This window comes from Cynara cardunculus, assembly GCF_001531365.2.
Source record: "Cynara cardunculus var. scolymus isolate 2C chromosome LG 16, CcrdV1, whole genome shotgun sequence".
NCBI classification, from domain to species: Eukaryota; Viridiplantae; Streptophyta; class Magnoliopsida; order Asterales; family Asteraceae; genus Cynara; species Cynara cardunculus.
Window position 1 is genome coordinate 21887602 of NC_037543.1, and position 22649 is coordinate 21910250.

General features: G+C 35.1%; 3 protein-coding genes across 3 annotated transcripts; 2 read left to right on the top strand and 1 right to left on the bottom strand.

The window, feature by feature from the left end:
* Positions 1–415: 415 nt before the first annotated feature.
* On the bottom strand, positions 416–2277 carry LOC112529298 (uncharacterized membrane protein YuiD). Its single transcript, XM_025140514.1, has 3 exons — positions 1826–2277; positions 1439–1750; positions 416–1061 (listed from the first exon to the last, which is right to left on the bottom strand). Exons 1-3 carry the CDS (start codon positions 2153–2155, stop codon positions 900–902), a joined length of 804 nt encoding a protein of 267 aa, XP_024996282.1. The 5' UTR covers positions 2156–2277; the 3' UTR covers positions 416–899.
* A 4654-nt stretch (positions 2278–6931) lies between these two features.
* On the top strand, positions 6932–19601 carry LOC112529757 (dynamin-related protein 1A). The gene is made up of 16 exons (XM_025141145.1): positions 6932–7192; positions 8636–8699; positions 8818–8922; positions 9121–9222; positions 11968–12018; positions 12109–12170; positions 12551–12641; positions 13955–14019; positions 15465–15659; positions 15865–15984; positions 16212–16282; positions 16383–16608; positions 16967–17017; positions 18344–18572; positions 18673–18812; positions 19142–19601. Exons 1-16 carry the CDS (start codon positions 7064–7066, stop codon positions 19268–19270), a joined length of 1830 nt encoding a protein of 609 aa, XP_024996913.1. The 5' UTR covers positions 6932–7063; the 3' UTR covers positions 19271–19601.
* A 937-nt stretch (positions 19602–20538) lies between these two features.
* Positions 20539–21075, top strand: LOC112529128 (pathogenesis-related protein 1A-like). Its single transcript, XM_025140200.1, has one exon. The coding sequence runs from the start codon at positions 20539–20541 to the stop codon at positions 21073–21075; it is 537 nt and encodes a 178-aa protein (XP_024995968.1).
* The last annotated feature ends 1574 nt before the right edge of the window (positions 21076–22649 follow it).

Sequence of the window (22649 nt, forward strand, 5' to 3'; positions counted from 1 at the left end):
ATCAAATGGCATCTCAACAAATCATGCAACACAATCATCGTCACCATGTTCATGCTATTTTTGCATGCTTTTTAGTGTTGAATACATCTTTTTTGCATTTTAGCATCATCATTCGTTTGTGTATGGCGTAATTTGGATGCATTCATCATTCATATCATGCTTCATTTGTGTTCGAGAAAACTAACGCCTCCATTGAGTTTTTTAGTCGTCCGTACCGAGATGGTGGTTGGTTTGGTTCAATGAGCAATAACAAGGAAGATAGAGATGAGAAGAAAATATACCATCTAGCGTGGTAAAGCAAGATGAAAACAAGACAAAAAATTTGCACCAACAATGTAAAAAATCAAAGAGCAAATGGAAATATTGGCACATATGTGCCAAATCAAGAAAGAAAATGACACAATCACACAAGATGATCAGAAGGTTTGGCATGGTCAAGACAAAATGCCACCGAACGTGAAAAACAATATGACAATTTAACAATATACCATGTCTGAGATTCTAACCGGCACCACTTGTGCTTTTCTTGTTTTACTATGGAAACCAATCTTACTCTTCTGAACTCTTCCATGGAGTTGGTATTTACATCCCATATTACTTTGTATTTCCTTGGATGATCTTTTGGACAAACAGTGCATTGTTTTTTCATGTAATTTGTCTCAAAGCAAGTGCGGTTACACCCACCATGGAGAGCTGAATCACAGTGTCACAAGTCACGCCGGACCATGTGTGTCCAAGCTCGGCAACTCTAATGTTCTAAAATAGCAAAAAATGAGAAAATTCTTACCAACAAATTTCGGGTGGCAACTTGTTCTTGGGATTACATCAAATGAACTACTTTCATGTTAAATACATATTAATTCATCAAACCCCCAAAAATAGGTCTAGATCAATTGAATTCAGATGACACCGAAGCAACCTTGACAACAAAAACAAGCCACCAAGATCCCGAGCATGGCCCCAGCCACAACCTGTGATGGGGTGTGGCCAAGCAGTTCCTTGAGTTTTCTTTTACTGATGGGATGTCCTTGAAACAAGTCCTCAACTATCACATTCAAGACCTGAAAAAACCATCAAATTCAGCACCAATTCTCTCCACCCCCCATTCATTACAACATACATCAAATCAACAATTTATGAAATCTTCAAATGAACAACAATGCATTTAGACATTATAACATCATCGCTTCTATAATCAAGTTTAAAGCTTGGTTGTAAGTAGACACTCACAACTTATTTGGTAAACTATACATGACATTTGGTAGTCACTTAATGATATTGACAGCCAAGTTTATGTCCCTCCTTGGGAAAAAACGCTTCTTCTACCATCCATGAAAAACCCCCGAAGTAAAAATCTTCCCAATCTATACAAACCCCCACACACAGGTAACTTCATTCATACGGCACTTAATGAAAAACCAACCAAACAACCCCTTACCTCTGCTTGCATCCCAGCGTGGCGGCGAACACCAATGGCATCATACATAACAATCAAACTAAACCCCAAACACACTGGAAATAAAGAATCTGCAACCCCATGACATATTGCCACTGAAGTAGTCAAAGCTGTGCATAAAGCAGAATGTGAAGATGGCATTCCCCCTGAAGCACACATTATTCGCAAGTCCAGTTTCTTTTCAAAGCAAAAATGCAAGAAAACTTTCAAAGATTGTGCCATCAGCCACGCAAAAAACCCAGATGCAAAAGTTGGATTTGCAGCAAGTGTTGCAACAAATGGGCTAAATCGAACCTTCAATCATGAATCAAGAGTCGTCAATCTTCAGAACTAGGTCAATCAAGAAAGCTAAATAAATAAAAATCTAACCTTTGCAGTTGAAGTAACACTCAAGAGAACCATACCAATCCCTCCATTTTGCAAGTAATTGCAACTTAATCCATCTGGATCAGAAACCCATTGGTCCATTGATGTTTTATCATCTAAGGTTCTTAAACCATGGAGAACTGATCTCAAAATTGGAAATTTCTTCATGGGTGAAGTGTATTTTTGCCATGAAGATGTAGGGTTTTGAGGGTTTGAAGAAAGAGAGATGCAAGAAGGATTTCTTGTGGGTTTGTTTGAAGTTGTAAAAGGGAAAGAAAATCTTGATATGGATGTGGTGAAGTGGAAGGAAGGGTATGTTATGACAGGGCCCATGAAATCAGTAAGGGTCTGTTGTTGCTCTGCATCGAAACAGAGTATGAGAGATTGGGGTTGGCAAAGAAGGAAGGAAGGAAAGAAAGAAGAAACATAGAATATACCGGAACGGTCCGGCGTTTATGCTTTAAAACACCACTTTCATACTTTTGGATATGTTTAAAAACCATTTCATAGTTTTGTTATAATTTCATAAAAATAAATAAATCAAAGTTAAAATTGTTTTAGATAATACAATATTAATTATATTATTACGTTTGATACAACTTCAAAATTTTATTCAAGCTTTGTGTGCTCTTGGCGTATAAGTCGTGTTTTGTATTTTGTTTTTATTATGAGATATTTTAGTTAACTTATACCATATATCAATTTTTATATTGGTTTTAAGATAAAAGTAATAATAAAATTTGTTGGAACTTTGTTACTAAGAAAAACTTGTCTCACATACGAGTCAAGCCAAATAAGGTTATTTACAGGTTGTTTTATTGATTTTTTATTAAGTATTGTATATGTAAACTAATTTGTTTGTATAGATTGTGAAGGTTTTGTTTGAAGAGTTTTTCATATATATAGACGGATTGTGTTTTTTAATTAGAAGCAACAACTTTGGAAATTTGTTGGCTTTCTATGTAACCCCTATCTGAAAGCTTATTGAATAAATCATTTTCTATATCATTAAACTACTACTAAACAGCCATGTATAGTTGCTCGAATAAGGTTTGAGTCTCATTAAACTGCTAACAAGTATTCCCTTAATAAAAGCCTAGAGCTTGGGTTTAAGTGAAAGAGTGAATTATATGGACCTGGATTTTAGTGTATTCATTGGACTTTGCAAATGGTGTTTACATATAGATGCTAAAGATAGGGCCTTAAGGTTCTTATGTTTTATGGGTTCTCTCATCCTTTTTCCACCAAAAATCCATCACTTCGAATAGCTATATTCAAGTTACACTTGAGTTCCATTGTTGTATCCTCCAGATGGACGCTATATCAGTGAATTTTCTGTTTGGACGCTGTTTGCCTCAATTATTTTCTCATTTTTTGCAAAAATATACCCCTATCAAGTAATAATTTATGATTGATTTCAACTGATTGGTTGTTGTTTGTGTGTTAACACTCTAGATTTCATATATCTTTTGTATTTTCTTTTTATACCTACACCTATTTTGATCAAGTAGACTTACCTTTAGGCAGTGTTCAACAATCTAGCTAACAAGCTAGCTAATGACTAATAAGTTAAATGATGAACCGAACACATTTGGCAAAAACTAACTGATAAACTAGTTGAAAATGATAAATAATAAAGAAGAGACATGTTTAAAAATTAATAAAATTTAGCATTTCATGGTATATTTAAAACACTTCACTAATAATAAATTATGTTAATCGATGCAAACTAGAATAGGAAGAATTAACTCTTGAAGAAGAAGAATCAAAGAATAATCATGTTCTCTTCCTCCTCCCGGCTACCCACCTGCAAAAAGAGGGTCATCCCATAGTTGATTTCTTCATTCACAAGTTGTATCTTCGGCGCAGACCCTGGTTCTCGCTCTATATAATTCTCGCTCCCAGGTTTTGAGTTCTTCTTTATGCTGAGTTCTCCAAACCCCTAAATATTTGGATGTAGATTACTTAATCACAAATATGTTTTCCTTCTTAAAGGAGGTACTTTTGATATTCTTAAACATCTATGTTCGTTTTCACAAATATGATTTTGATCTTTTTACTAATTTAGTATCATCAATTCTTTCCCACACTAACACTTATAACCAGACATGATGGGTTATAATTTAAGGCAAGGTCTTCAGTTGGACTAAATTCTTCTGAAGGCTCAAACTCCGGCTCTACTGTCAGAGGGTCTGATGAGCAATCTTTTGCTGGAGAATTATGGCAATAGTTTAAGCTATTTATTCACATGAAGAATGACAATTTTATAAATTGTTTCTCGAGGAAAGATTTATCTAACTGCACAACCTCTGTTGTATGTCGACAATATAGATACTTTCTACAGAGGTAATCGTGGATCATTTATCTTTGATTTTCAACTTGATAATTGGCCAGAACTTTATAAGGGTGTGTGGTGGGTAGTGTTCTTCTCATGATGAAGGTTCTAACTTCTAACCATCCACACGGGCATATGAAGAACTTTTAGCCTTGAGTTTGTGTAATTTGCAATATTCTATATTTTATTTTACATTTGTTATGCTTAAAAACAATTTTACAGCATGTATTTGATGTAAAATGGTTCTTTTAGGGTGGCAAAGCAGCGAATACGAGAAGCTAGGCTACAAGTTGTAGACTTTCTGCTTTTGTTGATAGCTGGAGTCTCTCTAAGAACACTTGCTAAAGTGAGTGATAAAAACTTTTGGGTAGTTAGATATACTTGCACCATCATTGCATTCTGTAAGTTTGAAACCTCTGTGTTTTAGCTTATGATTGATCCCTTGCAAATGTATGTGCCTTATGGTATGGCAAGAGGATCATCCGTTTTGAAAATATTTTAGGGGGTTTGCATAGAATCATTTGTGTCGGGTTCCTCTATGTTGTTTCTATTGATGGAATATTTGGATGTTACTCAAACATCCTGATAAAAGTGTATTGGTTAATTTTACGGTTCAGAAACTGATAAAGGTTTTGTGAGGGTGGTCTTTAGACGTATTCTCTCTCATTTGGGAAATATATATTGCTGACTTTCAGCTTTAGTCAGCAAGATTGCGGATATGAGATCATTTACGTTGGATAAGTTGTAGTTCTGACGAGAACAGTCTTCTGGAATGAGGTGCTTTGCATACTTTTCTTTGAAGGATACAATTGACCACTTCAACATCGTAAGAAAGCTTGCAGTCTACCTCTGCACATTTTATTATTTCAACCCCAAGGTCTTCCATCTTGGATAATTACATCATCTTGCTTTCCTTACCGTATTGTGTTTCAGGGTTGGCTTGTGCACTAGCCATCTACCTTGAACCTGGTTCTGCCCAACTGGTGAGTCGTTTCTGATCTGAAATAAATGCAAAACATTTCATTTTTGCCTGTTACCATCATCATAAAATATTAATAAAATTTGATTTTGGTCCACAAAATCTCTCTATTTTGTCGTTATTGAGGGTATTTTTTAGATGTTTTTTACTATTAATTAAATACTTCCGTAAACTCTGCATTTATTTTGGGCAAAAGTATGTACTTAGATTCATATAATCAATTTGGAGTAAATTGAGCATGACCCCTTAGTTACAAGTTTCTTTTGTTTCATAGTGGCCGGTGCTGCTTCCAATGGTGTTGACTCTTATTGGAAGCCAGAACGAAGACAAGGGTTCAGTTGTAACCCTTCTCAAGAAGATGTGTGCCTTTCATGGGATTTGGAGGCATTCTTACTAGCTAATGCAAAAAGTTTGACATGATTTTACTTTTTTTCCGTGTCTTTTTATTATTATTTCAATAACCATACCACATCAATCACTATAACTCACCCACCCAATGTGACACTTAACTTTCTTTCAATGAGATTGACCTATTGAACTCTTGTACTTGGCTTTTCATTACAAATTGTTGCAACTCTCTTTGTTTTGAATTTATATTTTCACAATTTGTCAATAATGCTTGTTTGGTTTGTGGGATTTGGTTAGCAAACTACAACGTCAGTTCCTTAAATCCCCATTCGAACACTACGAGTGCTAAATTTTGCAAGTCCAAATACAAGATACCATGCGGTGTGGTTGCTAACAAGATGTGCTGCAATTGCCAAGCGAAGTTATGATCTTAATGACTGGAAATTTTGCTTAATTCAGCTATTAGTCTCTATTTTAGTTTTTCGTATATTAGCTTTCTTCTTGTTAGTGGCCTTCCGGAAGAAGTAAATGCAGTCTGCCCGTATAAACATGAAAGCATACCTTCAACTCAAAGTACATCCAATGCCATAAAAACTCATATCTTTGGTTATTGTATTTTATCTTAGGGCGCCACGATGATGAGTTCATTGCTAAATCTTCCAAGTGTGAAGAAAAAACGAGATTAAACCCTCTGAAGTCCTGACTTCATACCTCTGTAACGATTTCTTGTGCTTTTGTTACTCTTGCAAGGAGTTGGAGGACGAAGACATCTACATAAAATCGTATTATATCGATAGAGACATAATAAAAACTAAACATAAAATAAAGATTTATCTCACTGCATTACGCGAGTACCCTTCTAGTATGTTATAAAGTATTTACAAATATTATTGCATGCGTAAACCCTTTCGTGTCTAAATTTTATTAAGTTAATTGATAACCAACTTATTAACACGTTTAAATATATGGTAGCCATTTACCTTATTGATATGACAAAATACTATATGAAACAGATGATCAATCAAAAATATAAAATAAAATGGATAGGAAAAATGAAAAGAACAAGACATGAATAAAAATAGATAATTCAAATTCAAGACGTAAAACACGATACATTTTTAGCCAATAGGTAACAAGTTAATGGAGAATTTATTAAGGTGGCAATTCCAACGTATATGAAGCAACATATTATCTTCGTCATTATATTATATGGTAGACCGACTTCTGCTATTAATAAAATTTGATTCATAAATGAAGATCAAATCTTATATTGGTTTTTTAATCAACTCAAAAAACATTTACCAATTGCATCCTCTCTGATTGATTAGTAATTTAAAAAATAAATCAAACATTTAAAAGTTTGAAATTGAATTTTGAAAAATGGAAACCCAACCCAACCCCACAAGCTTTAGACGCGGTCTTATTACACAAACTCAAAAAGCTTTCAATTCTCGCCCGTTGCCCTCTGAGCCAAAGCAGATCAGATCAGATCAGATCCCCTTCTTTATCTCCCACCTCCGTTTGCTGTGTCTATCTTCTCCGATCTAATCGCTATCTCCGATCTCCCTCGCCGCAAAAAATGGAGAACCTGATTAATCTCGTCAATAAACTACAGAGAGCATGCACTGCCCTCGGTGATTTCGGCGAAGGATCCTCTCTGCCTACCCTTTGGGACGCCCTGCCTACCATTGCTGTCGTTGGTGGTCAGGTAGATCCAGATCTTTCCTACTTTTTTCTTCCCAGTCTTGGGAAATGACCGCTAGTTTTGCTGCTTCTGCCGGTCGATTAAACTTCAGATCCGTTGAATAGGATATTCCTATTGACAAACCATTTTTTAGCATATAATTGTCTTGGCAGCCATCTTCGGTGGAATTAGTGGCCTGCTTAGGTTTTGGTTTACGGACTTTATTTGGTACTTCATCTTCAATTTTAGATCTAAAAGACGCGTCGAAACTTGGTGTATCTTGTATTGGTACTAATCGCTGGTGCAAAGCCATTTGATTCTAGTAAACTAGGCGGTGACAGAACTCCAAACCCTAGTTATCTGTTACAGGAAATCTGAACTAATTCATACCCTATCAAACAAGTAATTGTAGGTATTATAGATCCAAAAAATAGTTAGTAAATGATCTTAATTTTTGACTGCTTGCGTTATAACTTTTCTATTTCAGCATTCAGATCCATTCAAATTCCTTAACTATCGATCGGCTTGACCACGTATTTGTTGGTAGCTCATATCAATTTAGTTTATCTGACAGCATTGCTGCAAACCTTTGCTTCATGTTGCTAGCAAAGAGAGCTTCTCTTATACGGATCAATCTACATAGTTGTTCAACCATAGAAATCAATCTGTCGCTCAACTTTAGTTTTGCAAGGTTGTCGGAGTTATTCTACATTTCATGTGAAATATGTGAGGCTTCCCATGGTTGCTTTTTGCATAGCAGAAGTCTGTAACAATTTGCATTTGGTTCTGGTTTTGATTCGGTGCTACTAATTTTCCAAGTACCTGTGCTAAGTTGTTTGCAAATCTCTTATAAAGTGATCTGTTATGTTTTTTTTTCCTCGTGATCATTATTATGTATTATTACCCAATAAGATAAATTAGAAATTTCACCTGTGATGCTGCTCGAGGGATGCTTACTGTCCCTACTTGTGATAGCAGGATTTCACTCTATTTTTGTTGATAGAGGGATGTTTTGCTTTTCGTACCTTTTCCTTGCATTCTTCTACTTCTGTAACCTTTTTTCTTTAATTTAATACTAGTCTTATTTATTCTTTTCAAAATTATTTGTAATTTACCTATTTGGTCTCAAGTTCTTCTCTACTTTACAAATGCTTCAAACGTTTAGTGGACAAACTTTCAAAAGCATTCAGGTCTTCCCCAAAACTTTTTCGCAAACACTTTTGCAAGCTGGGTGTTCTCACGGAAACTGGCACTCTACTCTTTGGGGTAGAGCAAAGGTCTGCTTGCATCCAATACCTCACATCCTACTTCCTAGTGGGATATACTTGGTCATTTGTTTTGGTTATTTGTGATGATGCTCGAGGAAAATGTCTAGATGGTTGACAATGTTTAGTGGAATTATGAAGTCCTTGCAAATAGATGAACTTATCAGTTTATTTGTCTTTCCACTTTTCATAATGATTCTAGAGCTCTGGAAAGTCATCGGTGCTGGAGAGCGTTGTTGGGAAGGATTTTTTGCCTCGTGGATCTGGTAACTGAAGTACTCAATTGTTCTACACATTTTTTGCATGATTCTCATATTATCATTTTTTTGGCATCCCTGTTTAAATGCCATCAATCAGAGTTATAAGCACACCTGTGATATGCAGGGATTGTTACACGACGTCCTCTTGTCCTACAGCTTCACAGAATTGATGAGGGAAGAGAATATGCAGAGTTTGCTCACCAACCAAGAAAGAGGTTTACTGATTTTGGTATGCATAGAGAGAGATGTTTTGGTTCTCAGTCTTTGTGCAAGCTTATTTTTTTATACCTATAGCTTCATTTTTCTTAGCCTCCTTTATCTTCCTCTACTTCTATTTTAGCAAGAAAGTCATTAGTTAATCTTTTAGTTTAAACAATTTAGTCTGGGGGTGTTCTACTCTGATGCCAAACTCGTTTTTTGTGTGCAGCCGCTGTCAGGAAAGAGATTGCTGATGAGACTGATCGTGAGACAGGTCGATCCAAACAGATTTCATCAGTTCCTATATATCTCAGTATCTATTCTCCTAACGGTGAGATAGTTTTCCCCATTTGTTATGTTTCGTCATCTTGTCTATCTGCTTTTCACCCCCTTTTTTTTTTTGGTAAAACGAGCTTGATATTTGAATCTTTTAACTCATAGAAAGGAATGTTAATTTGTTTCTTGCTAAGGGTGTCTTGATGTTTGAGCTATATTAACTTTCTTTGACCATTGGTCATGTAGACATTCTTAACTTTTCTTTCTGATACGTGGACTAGTATTATGTATTAATTTTACTTTGAAGCTTTGATTGATGACTTGTTCATGTATCTGGCTTCTTGTACCTTGGGATTATTCTGTGGAAGATTATAACAGAATCATCACTGGAATATTGAACTTGATAACTCTTTTGATGACACTGAAAAAGGCTTGTGCATGGGCTTAGATTATCCGGGGTGATGGGAGCTTTAAAAAAGATGGAAGCAGGCAAGGTTTTAAGATGTTATACTAATCCCAAATGATGTTTTCAGATTGTGGGGAGGCAACCATAGTATGGCTTACTATGATGTTTTGTAGCATCTTTAGGACAGGAGACACTGATGGTGAAGACTAGTGGTCCCAATCTAAGTAAAAGGAGACGTCCAACATTCCAATGATTGTAGAGCTATCAGTGCTAGACTGCTAGTCATTTAGTTAATCGAGCATCGGGTTAAGATTGTTACTAGTGTAAGCTATAAAATAGTTTGGTTTTACAGCTGGGTTGTTGCATATGATATACATGGATCTAGAGGGCATATGACTGGGTGCCAAGAAAAGTTATGTGGTCGCCTTTGAGAAGATGGTCCTATAGAGTATGTTGGCATGCCAATCCTTTATCTTTGATTTTGATGTAGGACTGCTCCAAGGGAAAGAAGCTTTTCTCTCTTTTCACTGGTTATGCACAAATCTTGGAGTAAAGGCAGGGCCGGTCCTAAGAATTTTGATGCCCTGTGCGAAAATAATAAAAAGTGCCCGAAGCCTACTTTCTTTAAGCCAATAAAACAACGAAATATGCGATTTTAAAGAGTTTAGAACCTATTTAAGCTAAATGTTTCATCCCCATGTTGATTTTTATTAATTATAATAAGAAAAATACAATGTGGGGCACATAAAAACCAAAACCTTCAATACATAATATAGAATGCTTCCTTCTATATTAAGATCGTGCTTCCTTCTTTTCTAGTTTTCCCTTTTTGAATTGAGATTAGCAAAATAGAAACTTTATTTCAATATATGAGACTTAAAAGACAAGGAAAACTATTAGTTTTTAACTAAAATAGTAGATTACCTCCAAATTACTGTCATATTAAGCAAAAAGTAAAACTCAAAAGTTATAGGTATAAGGACTAAAGGTTAAGGGCCTATCTGTTAGCAGCTTAATAAGCTTAATGGAACTAACAACTTATTCGATCAACTATGCATGATTGTTTCGTAGTGGCTTAATGATATAGAAAGTGACTTATCTAGTAAGCTTCTAGGGGAAACTTTATATAGAAAGCCAAGTTTTTTTTTTCCAAACATGTCCTTTCTAACTAAAAAAACGCTCCTTATATCTACGAAAAAACTCTTCCAAACAAAAACGTTTCCAGCTTATACAAACAGATTAATTCATACAGACAACTTTATCCATATTGAACTTAATAAAAAACAATCAAACGGCCCCTAAATCTAATGCGGTAATGTCAAATCTCAAAGTAAACAAAAGTCAAAAGAACAATATTAAATTGTAAAATTCATAATCTATGTTATTGTGCATTGTAAAGAACAAGTGCCCAATAATTAAGACAATATCACAATATGTTGTTAATGTTGTGCAGTGTGCTTCAACTATGTTGATACAGTGATGTATTTATGTGCATTGAAAATTTCAATTTTCAGATTTTTCAATATGCAAGAGAAAGACTCATTATCAAAATGACAAAAGCCCCTTAGCTTAGCCTAGTAGGTCAGTAACCCACACGACCACATGACCCAACTTTATAATAATCAGTTAGAAATTTAGATTTTTTTTGCAAAATGATTTAAAGATTCATAAATCATAATATGACTCGCACAACAATTCGGTAAGTTCAATCAACAGTAGAAATCAGTCATTCGAGATTTCCATCTTTGATTTCTTGAATCTAATTTCATGACCGTCAATCGGATGGAAAGAAAACTCCATGCCTTGAAAATCGAAATAGTCCAACTTTGAAAAACAATAGAAATTAGATTTGAGTTGTTGGAATGATGGCGTTAACCGGTTTACGATTTGCATTCAGTATTCATCACTACTAGGCGTGGGCCTGTTTTTATAGTTAAAACTCAGTTGTCCAATTTCCAAACTATTAAACCCAAAACTTGTGATAGATGACAACTTGATGCCCCTTTAGACTTTGATGCCCTGTGCGGCCCCACCGGCTGCACGTGGCCAGGGCCAGCCCTGAGTAAAGGTATGGTTATTCCTTTATGACTAGGAGGTAACATGTTTGAGTCATGAAAACAACGTCTTTGCAAAATAAATGAAGATCACATACAAAGACTTCCCTCCTCAGTCCTCGCAAACCAAGGAGCACCCATGTAGTAAATCTTGATTATCCATGTTGCAAATATACCTGATATATACAGTGATGAGCTTGAACTAGGCTTGCAAAATATTTTTACTAGTACAAAAATACAGCAGCCAGTATTTAGTTGCCCTTTTATTGTATTTTCATTTATATGCTAGCTTTTGCAGCTTTTGGTTATTACAAACTCACTTAATGTATGATGTTGACAGTTGTGAACTTGACACTGATTGATCTTCCTGGTCTGACAAAAGTAGCTGTTGGTGAGTTTAGCATCAAAGACTTTTTTGCAATTTTAGATACCTTCTGGTTTTTATTAACTTCCCTCATTTACACCTATATGATCTTTGTAGAGGGTCAGTCAGATAACATTGTGCAAGACATTGAAAACATGGTGCGGTCGTACATTGAGAAGGTATGTTGTCAAGTGTTGCTATTTGTCTTTTGATTGATACCTTTTTCCACATTTCTTGCTCATTCTTGTTGGTGACATATTAAAGCAACAACTTTCTTGGTTCTGGAGGAAACCCATACCAAAAATTTCTTTGCATTGCAAACACCGCCTTTCACCAATTATTTACAAAGTTGGTCAGATTTTCGATTTCCATTTTCTTATAGGAAAATTCCTGAAATTACATCATTTGGCCACTCTGCAACATTAAAAAAGACGACTTCTATTTTTTCTCTGTGATGCTGTTCAAGTAGATTGTCTTATTTTACGGTGTATAGGTTACATGGAGTTGGTTTCCTGGGCTCATCATATATTGAAATTTGTCAATCTGCTTTGTCTTGCAGCCTAACTGCATTATTCTGGCAGTTTCTCCTGCCAACCAAGATCTTGCTACATCTGATGCTATCAAAATTGCTCGTGAGGTAGATCCGCAAGGTTTGTACCATATTGTTCTCATAACCTTCACGTGGTACTTTGTGTTTTCTGATTTATGTCCTTGTTCCTTGGATGACTTGAATACCTTGAGTTGTTCATTTGCAAAACAATAACAAAGAAACACTTAAAGAAAAATTGGGTGCTCAAGGAACACAATCTCCTTTTTGTGATGCGGTTAGTTTAGCGGAAGAGAGGTGGTTGAAACATAGGATGTGAGGGATAGAATATTTTGCAGATCCAGAGTTTATCGGCCTTTGCATTGGGAAATAATGAGATATGATAATTCTTGTGGCTTTATATCTGTTTTAGGAGTAGTGCATCAAATTTTTATATTTTCTTTCTCAGGCCACCTGCTTTGGATATATATCTCTATGTATATCTATATATTATTTCTTTACTAAGCCTCCATCCAAAGTGGGAGACTTTAGAACCACAGTAGAGCTCGTGAAAGTTAACCGGTGGAGACGAGGTGTAGAACTGCAGAAGGGATGGAGGGATGAGCGTGAAGGAGCAGAGAGAAAAAGCTACATATAATAAACCCTAAATCCCCTAATATCTATGCACTGCCTCAAGCCCTCAACCCAAGCCTCAGTGGCTTGACTAGGCGTATGTTCCAACTAACTTAGAAGGGGCGGGTCCTCAGGTTCGCTTTTCCACCGCCTTGCCTTGAGGTGTACGTTTTGCGTGATTTTTAAAACCATGTATATATGCAACAGAGCATGCTGACAACTGCATGCAATGATTTGTTATGGCAAGTAATGTGGAATCTAGGAGTACTTTTCATGGTTTGAATCGTGATATAATTTGCAACTTCCTCTACATTTTTTCAAAGCGAAGAGATAAGTTGGGCCAATTAGAATAATCCTGCTCCAGAGGCCTTCAACATGAATGGTAAATAGTTGCTATAAAACTGAAGTTTGTTATAAATAGGTATGTTGAGATCTCTTGCACAGTGACTAGTTTGGGCTTTTTGCATTACTTATGCATCTGACCTATAAGGATTTTGCTTTGCATAGTTGCATCTCATTGTCTACATGTGGAAGTAGAGATAGGTTGTGATATGATGTCTTTCACTTTTCTACAAATTATGCTGATTCTGGAAGCAACACTGAAGTTGTTAACTTGCTACCTAAATATAACAAGCACATAGCGTCTGAACTGTCATACAGTTGTTTGTTGTGTTTACACTTACCTGAACAGTTCTGTTTGCTAAATATTCCAGCTAAATTTGATTATCAGCTTTGGTGGTGCGCACCAGTGTACCATTGTTGTTTATTTCTATAGATATTAAATGATTAGATGTGAATGTACAGGGGAGAGGACTTTTGGAGTTCTGACGAAGATTGATCTTATGGACAAGGGTACTGATGCAGTTGATGTAAGTTGGGTTCAAATTCAAATTGTTTGCAAGTGTGAATGCTTCTTTTATATGGACCCTTTCATCCATGGTACCAGTAAGTCTGCCCCACTGTTAAATGCAATGACGCAGCAGAAAAGTTGCATTCCGTACATTCTGCTTTTGATCTATGTGTACTGGTTTTCAGTTCTGAACATCCAAGTTGAACTGCCAAACTAAAAACTACTCCCTCTCATAATCTTAAATGGCCAAATTTGACTCTTGAATGGTGAGCATACTACTACTCAAGTCGATATTTTTCCCAGATAAAAGTCATGAATTGATTCATTTTCTACAGAATTGGCAACTGGATTATGCCATACGGTAAAGCATCCTAAATAGGAAAAAATGGTTCATAAAATGCCTAAGAATCCAAAACTGTTGTTAATTTGGGAAGAACTAGATTTGGGATGGATCAAGTACTGAATTAAGGTGCTGTGCATGCATCCTTATCCTCTGATGCTTTTAGAGGTGTTAAATTTTATGTTGAATCCTATATCATTACATTGGTAAGTTGAGTGATTGTTCGTTGTGTGTACTTTTATATAATCACTTTGTGGTATTGATTGAATGGAAATAATAAGGTGTCCTCTTTTGAAGCTTTTAACAAGAAATGCAAGATAGTTGGTATAGAAGGAGTTTGTCTTCCAAAGAAGTCATTTTGGCGTCATTTCTTTTATTCAATCTCACTTCTATTTGCTTCATATACCTATCATATTTCTGCACTTCTTACAACCTTCGGAAAAGATGCACTTCTATTTGCTCTATATATCTATTTAAAACCCTGTAAGAAATTACTTCATATATTAGAAGACGAAGGATCGTATGAGAAGAAGAGTTAAGGTGAGAAGTGTAAGAAGGGATCTCCACCCTTGATCACTTTTAATCTCATGCCCACCCGTGAATTGCGCTTTAGAAGGGAGTTGATCCGGTGTATCTCTGTGCATCTCACGATTGTTGATCTTCGATTAGGATTGAACCAGGAGTGGAGCTCCCTTCTTACCCTTCTCACCATAACTTCCCTTCTCACCAGAACCCAACCCTATATTAAAATGCTTACTAGAATTATAATATGAGATGAAGCTGGATATATGAGTGGGACCTCAACTCTGTTGCGCATCTTATATTCTTATATGCTTTCTGACTTATGGTTGACGCTTTGAATCTAATGTAATGCAAGGCCTTGTTCTATGTGAGTATGTGCATTTGTTTCTTTTAGCATATCTGTCATGCGTGTTGATACATATTGGTTTTCTCATAGCTTGGCAAACTGCTTTGCGTTCTATTGCATTTGTAACAATTAAGAGACTCTCCTTTCCATTTGAAGTGAAAACAATTATATAGCAGCCTTGTTTCTTTTCTAGGTTGCTTTATCTGTAATAAATCTGATGGATTTTGTACTGTGGCTCACCCTCTGTGTTTTGCAGATGTTGGAAGGAAAATCCTATAAGCTGAAGTTTCCTTGGATTGGTGTTGTCAACCGCTCTCAAGCTGATATTAACAAAAGTGTTGACATGATTGCTGCTCGGAGGAGGGAGCGGGAGTACTTTGCTAATACTCCAGAGTATAAGCATCTTGCAAGTAAAATGGGCTCTGAGCATCTAGGGAAAGTGCTTTCTAAGGTAGGCCTAATCTTCTTTAGGATTAAAAGGGTTTACTTGTAGTTTCATGCCTAAGTTGATCATCTTGCGCCAAGTCCCCTTATGTGTGTGTGTGAATATATATATATATATTGTTCTTGCAACTTTTTGCTAGGTGCCTTTGTCGGCTGCAGGTATTCAGTTTAACGATATCTAACATGCTTAATTACATGATTAATCGTTTCAGCATTTGGAAACGGTAATCAAGTCACGGATTCCAGGCCTTCAATCTCTCATCAACAAAACAATCATTGAACTTGAAACAGAATTGAGTCGTCTTGGGAAGCCCATTGCTACTGATGCTGGAGTAAGAATGTCCCTTGTTTATATAATTTTCATTTGTGAATTTCAAGCATCGTTCGGATGATACTTAATTGTCACTTTAAGTCTAGATGTTCAGTTCTTTTAATGTGACATGTGCTCTTTGCAATTGATGTAGACCTCACAACACTTAAGAATTGCTTCTTTCTATCCACAGTGTTCTTCTGTGCTTTGTGTTAACCTCATTGCATCCTTCTCTTTTCTGCATCGCAGGGAAAATTGTATATGATTATGGAAATATGTCGTGCTTTCGATCAAACATTCAAAGAACATCTTGATGGCATGTATGTATTAAAAGGAGCTTGGAACTATTTTCCAAGTACTTTAAGCATTAGATGTTTGAATATTCTAATATCGGCGACTCTTGACCTTTATGATTTACAGACGACCAGGTGGTGACAAGGTGTACAGCATATTTGATAATCAACTTCCTGCTGCCTTGAAACGGTTACAGTTTGACAAACAACTTTCTATGGAAAATGTGAGAAAACTAATTACAGAGGCTGATGGATATCAGCCTCACTTGATAGCTCCAGAACAAGGATATCGTCGTCTTATTGAATCTACCTTAATTACCATCAAAGGTCCTGCTGAGGCAGCTGTTGATGCGGTGAGCATCCAAGTTTATTTGATTTCTGCAAATTATTATTTGATACTTATGAAAGTCTTTGTTATACTTTTTTTAATGATTCAAATAAAAAGGTTGACACCGAATGTTCTTATGATAATCAGAAACTCTCATATCATCATTACGAAATTGAAGGTTTGGTCTAGATTGTATAAGATCTCATGATTCATCTTGCTCAGATTATAACTTTAACTTATAGTCATTTATCATTTACTACATCAACATGTTTTTGTGGTCTATAATTTTTTTTTTCCTTTCATAGTATTTATCTTGTTTTTCAGACGAAGTCCATCGTTTGTCTGAGCACGTTTGATTTAATTGTCTTTTTTGTTGGCTTCAGGTTCATGGTATTCTGAAGGATCTGGTACACAAGTCGATGAATGAGACTGCGGTTAGTCTCAAGATCCCTTATCTTTATGTGAATAATTGATTCTCCTGTGTGAAGTTCACATCTGCATTGAAAAGGGAATATGAATATCTTTTCATGCAAAATCAATTTTTAATCTGGTTGATTTGTTACCTGCAAATATTTTTGTTCTTCTAGTTCCATTGAACTGTATTGCCAGTGTTGCAGTCTTCTGCATCTCTCTTGTTGCTTTTTATTTCTTTCTTTTGTTATTTATAATTTATTTCTTGAGTGAATTATCAACATGGTATCTATGAGACTATTCACCAACTATAGTTTTTGTACAAATGGAAGTTATTTTAACCAAGCAATGTCCATTAAGGGTGTTATGTGGGATGCCCATCATTTCCAAGGGATGTGATGAAAAAGATCCTCATCCGCTCATCACTTCTCTGCAATGTCTAACCTGCAAAACTCTTCTCCATGGTGGTTGGCAAATCCATCTGACCTTATATGGGTCAGAATAGAAGGTGCTTCCGTGCATCCACTGTTATAATATGAGAATTCAACTCGTATTGCATTGGATTTGTCACATCCTAAGATATTCCTAGATTGTCCAAACTAATTGCTCTATAGCATGTATCTGTGTGATTTGTCATATGGCTAATGAAGTTCTTTCCATGAGAGTTTTTGTTAGATTTCTCTGGACTAAAAAATAGTTGAGAAATTTAGATAGCATGATACTTCTGAACAAAATTGCTCTAGAAGGAAAGTACTTTTGTGATTTACTTTGTTTGAATCATCGTGGAGATGCATCCTTTTCCAATTTGGTCAATCTGGTTGGTCAAGTACCTGCCATAGGACTTCTATTAGGTTTTTTTAGATTAGTTACGTATCTTGCTAAGTTGACCTTGTGAAAGCCACCCGGATCTTGTTTTCTAGTATCTTTCTTCTCCATTGAAACCCAAAAGCATAAAGCCCAGATCAGAAGTCCAATGAAAATTATTAGCCATTTGAAGCAAAATAGCATAATTGAATTTAAGAAAAACGATGGTGGTTATGGTGGACTGTAATCAACTTACCTGGAACATTGCAATATAGTTACATGTATGATCTCTGTGTTGTGGATCATTGTTTAATGGTAAAAATGGGATTTTTCTCTGTCTTTTCCTTCTCTTAAATCCGAATCAAAATCTACAATCAGTTGAATAGTCAAGGCATTTTTGTAATTGACTTTATTTCTCGAGGAAAATCCACTTATATACCTTTGGAAAGACACCATTCTTTTAATTTTTATGGAAATGTTATATGTGTAGCAGGTTTCAAAACAAAGGTTAAGTTTTGTCTCACTGATTGTATCATATCCTTCAGGAATTGAAGCAATATCCATCGTTGAGAGCAGAAGTTTTGAATGCAGCTTGCGAGTCTTTAGATAAGATGAGAAACGAAAGCAAGAGAGCTACTATACAGCTAGTGGATATGGAATGCAGTTACTTGACAGTTGATTTCTTCCGGAAGCTTCCACAAGATATTGAGAAGGGAGGGAATCCAACACACTCAATTTTCGATCGATATAATGATTCTTACCTTCGTCGAATTGGTAAGTAACAATGAAGCAACCAGATGATGGTGAAACTATCATAAAATATGGATATGTGAAATTTATTTAACATGGTCTCGTTGTTCACCAATCAAATCAGGATCAAATGTGTTGTCTTATGTCCATATGGTGGTCGGGACTCTAAGACACTCCATCCCAAAGTCTGTTGTGTTTTGTCAAGTGCGCGAGGCTAAACGTAGCTTGCTCGACAATTTCTTCACAGAGTTGGGTGCAAAGGAGGTAAGGGCCTGTTTACTCACATCTTATGCGGTCAGCTATATATGATTGTTTGGTAGTGGCTTAACGATATAGAAGATGACTTATTCAGTGAGCTTCTAGGGAGAAACTTTATGCAGAAAGCCACCAAGTATTTTCCAAACCTGTCCCTCCCAATTAAAAAACATGCTTCTTCCATCTATGAAAAAACCCTCTATACAGACTGATTAATCTACACAGACAACTTTATCAAGATAGGACTTAATGAAAAATCAACCAAACAGCCCTGAACTGTTAAATAAATAAATGAAATTTGAAGTGTTTATTCATTTATGAAAAATATGGTTTGACAGGGAAAACAATTGGCTAAATTGTTGGACGAGGATCCAGCGATAATGCAGAGGCGTATGGACTTGGCAAAGAGGCTGGAATTGTATAGATCTGCCCAAGCTGAAGTTGATGCAGTTGCCTGGGCTAAGTAGACCGACTCGCTCGCTTTTCTTCTCGATAGTTATAGTTTTCCCAGGAAGAAATGAAGAAAAACCAAAGTCACAACGATTGTTGTCTGGCATGGCTGCTTTAGGAGCTCTTCGGTCCGAATGAAGTTGAATGCTGCAATTTTTATGGAGTTGTACAATTTGTTGTATCCTTTTGGTTTGGTGGAAACAAACTTTTGCAGTTGGTCATTACATGTGTTAATAGTTTATTTGTGTTTTTCAGGTTCTGTTGTAGATGTTTGTTACGGAGTACGATGAACAATTTGTTTCACATGTTTTCATCTTTGTTTTATTGATTTTTGCATTATATGGTAAATCATATTTTTAGAGTAACAATGATATGTGGATCTTTGTCAATTTTATCTGTTTCTATTTTGAGGTTACATGACCTTTATGATAGATTTTGGGGGGGGTAATGTGACAGTTTCAAAAACTGGCTTTTATTTTTGGATTGTTAGTGCATATATATATATATATATATATATATATATATATATATATATATATATATATAATTAAGGGGCTGTTATCCTAGCACCTATTCGCTATGTCCTTATTGGTAAAGATTCAACACTAATCTCATCGGGTAAGATTTTAGCCTATCAAAACATGATCATATGCAACAATTTATCCGCTAACCGAGTAAGAGTCGTCTCCTTTATTTACCAGGTAAAACTTTCAGGCCTTGACATTGTTCTTCTAGGTAACATTTTTTGGTCCTCATCATGTTCATCCGGTAAGGTAATGTGTCTTGGTAAGATAAACACGACCCCTAATTTCTTTAAATGGAGAAAATAAAGTCAAAATTGAAGATTTATTAAATATTCAATAATATAACAAAATCCCTCTCTTCTTTTTCCTACATTTAGTTTTATTGGTTGATTGGAAATAAATTTGAAATAATCTTTTTATTTTAGAAAAAAAAATGGTAATAATTTTCAAGTGAAAGTGTTTGAATAAAGAAATTAGTTTGAGTATGTAAATGATGATAAAAATGGTGATTTGAGTTAATTTAAATTTCAAATGTGGGTATACCAAAATCAAAGTGTTTTATTTTTATTTTTATATAACATAAAAAACTACAAACATTGAAATCCAATTGATACAAATCCAAGACAATAAAAATGAAATTCACATAAAATGGTGAATGGATTATCGATTTTATAGGAAAAAGTATCGAATTTTGAGTCAATAAAGAAATACTTCCTTCCCTTTCTTATTTCTATCTTCCATCTTTCATTTTTATCTAAAAAATGAAACAAACAAACACCTTCATCCTCTCATCTCTCCTTGTTATCTTCTTAGCATCATACAAGACCAACGCGAGCGTACAAGAAGATAACGAATTTCTTGACGCCCACAATAAGGCCCGTCGTCGTGCAGGCATGCCACCATTTACCTATGATCAAACCCTCGCTAAATATGCTCGCAAGTATGCGTTGTCCCATGCCAATGATTGTGCTCTACGACACTCAAACGGGCCCTATGGCGAAAACCTCTTTTGGGGTAGCGCTGACGGTAGCCGTTTGAAATGGACCCCCAAGGACGCAGTCTATGCTTGGATAAGAGAACATAAGTATTATGACAAGAAGACAAAATCGTGTATTCCTGGGAAAAAATGTGGTCATTACACACAAATTATGTGGCGAGACACCAAAAAGGTCGGGTGTGCATTATCGTATTGCAATAACAAAAGCACATATGTTGCGTGCGAGTATGACCCCCCTGGGAATTTCGAGGGACTTTCCCCATTCGAAAGACATGATCCATTCATCTATGGTAAAACTTGAATTAAAATTAAGCGTTGAGGTTCGTTGGAAGATCTCAAAGAGAAAGAGTAGAATGATTAATTTAGGTTAGCATTTTCATTCAATGTATAATTTTGTAAATATTGTGTCTATTTGTTGTAGATAATTACGTTGGTGTGTACAATCTTTGTATCTTTAGACTTTTAATCAGGAAATTAACATGCTTCATTTTTTTTAGCTTTCATCTATATCTTTTATTTAAATAATAATATATATATATATATATCACATTGATATAAAAGTTCGAAACCAGAGACGTGCATATGAGTTCTGCTTACGTACAAAAACGTACACCAATGCATTTGTATCTTGCAATAAGGGAATAATGATATTACGGCCAAAATGCATCAAAATATAACGGAGCACGCTAGATGTCTCGTTCTTGTATCGTGTAAGTATTGATGATGTGGTGACCGAGTTATCAAACTATATTGTAAATCTTGATTATGTGAAAATTTTCATTTCGAAATCATCTGATGTCTCATATGTTAGGAAACGTATAATCGAATAAATGGATATAAAATAGAAAGAAACACATTTAATTAATAAAACATTTGATGACTAAATCAAATAAAATAGAAATAAATATAATTTTAAAGCTAAGAATTATAATTGTATTGTAAGTAAAAAAAAGTAATAAAAGCCAAAAACAAATACATTAATTTAATGTTAGAAGCCGTGAGATTGTATTTATTAATGTGGTTTTGATAATTATAAATGAATAAAAACATAAAAATCCAAATCAAAGCTTTCCAACACCATACAAAAATAACTTTTGAAATACTCTTCCTCTTCGTATAAACGCTTTTGAACCATCCATCTCAACTGTTGTGTGTGATTTCGTTAAAATAAATTGTAACATAACCTAATCTACGAGGGTTATGTTGTTGTGACATCACTCTAACAACATATTTAAGCAACCACTAATCATTGTAAAGGTTTGGTCTAACTTTTTATATTACAGACTAACCCTTCCAAAAATGGAACATTCATATGCAAATTGGAAAAAGTAAATCCACAAGTTAATTATAGAAATAATAAATAGATAGACACCAAAACTCACATGAGATTGGACAGAACAAAACTTATTGTTCTACATTTGACGTAATATTGGACATGAACTATGTTTGACAAAAAAAAAGATTTCTTTTTGTTATGTCATAATAAGTGAAACAAGATGAGATCAAAATAAAAAATTATCATTCTGTCATTGTTTGGTATAACTACAATATAATATAATATAATATTTATTTGTTATGATCCAAACACATTTCTCATTTTACAATTGTATTAGGTATCCGGTGACTTATTTCGGGTTGCGTTCACCATGTGGATTGGGTTGGTCAAGTTTTTATGGGGAGTGCTAATGGCACCCCATTAATAGGGGTGCCAAATACCTTCAAACTTGAACCTTGATTAAAAAGATAAAAAATCAAAATCAATAAAATAAAATAAAATATTTTATTATTATTACTTTATATATTAATATATATATATGTATATATATATATATCCTATAATTATATATATATATCCTTTTTAAACCATCAATACTT

Excerpts from the sequence above, each read along its gene's own strand:
- LOC112529298 (XM_025140514.1), bottom strand. The coding sequence starts at position 2,155 with ATGGGCCCTGTCATAACATACCCTTCCTTCCACTTCACCACATCCATA. Across the intron at positions 1,751-1,825 it reads GTGTTACTTCAACTGCAAAG|GTTCGATTTAGCCCATTTGT; the intron begins GTTAGATTTTTA and ends TCATGATTGAAG. Across the intron at positions 1,062-1,438 it reads ACGCTGGGATGCAAGCAGAG|GTCTTGAATGTGATAGTTGA; the intron begins GTAAGGGGTTGT and ends TGGTTTTTTCAG.
- LOC112529757 (XM_025141145.1), top strand. The coding sequence starts at position 7,064 with ATGGAGAACCTGATTAATCTCGTCAATAAACTACAGAGAGCATGCACT. Across the intron at positions 12,171-12,550 it reads TGCGGTCGTACATTGAGAAG|CCTAACTGCATTATTCTGGC; the intron begins GTATGTTGTCAA and ends TTTGTCTTGCAG. Across the intron at positions 17,018-18,343 it reads AGTCGATGAATGAGACTGCG|GAATTGAAGCAATATCCATC; the intron begins GTTAGTCTCAAG and ends CATATCCTTCAG.
- LOC112529128 (XM_025140200.1), top strand. The coding sequence starts at position 20,539 with ATGAAACAAACAAACACCTTCATCCTCTCATCTCTCCTTGTTATCTTC.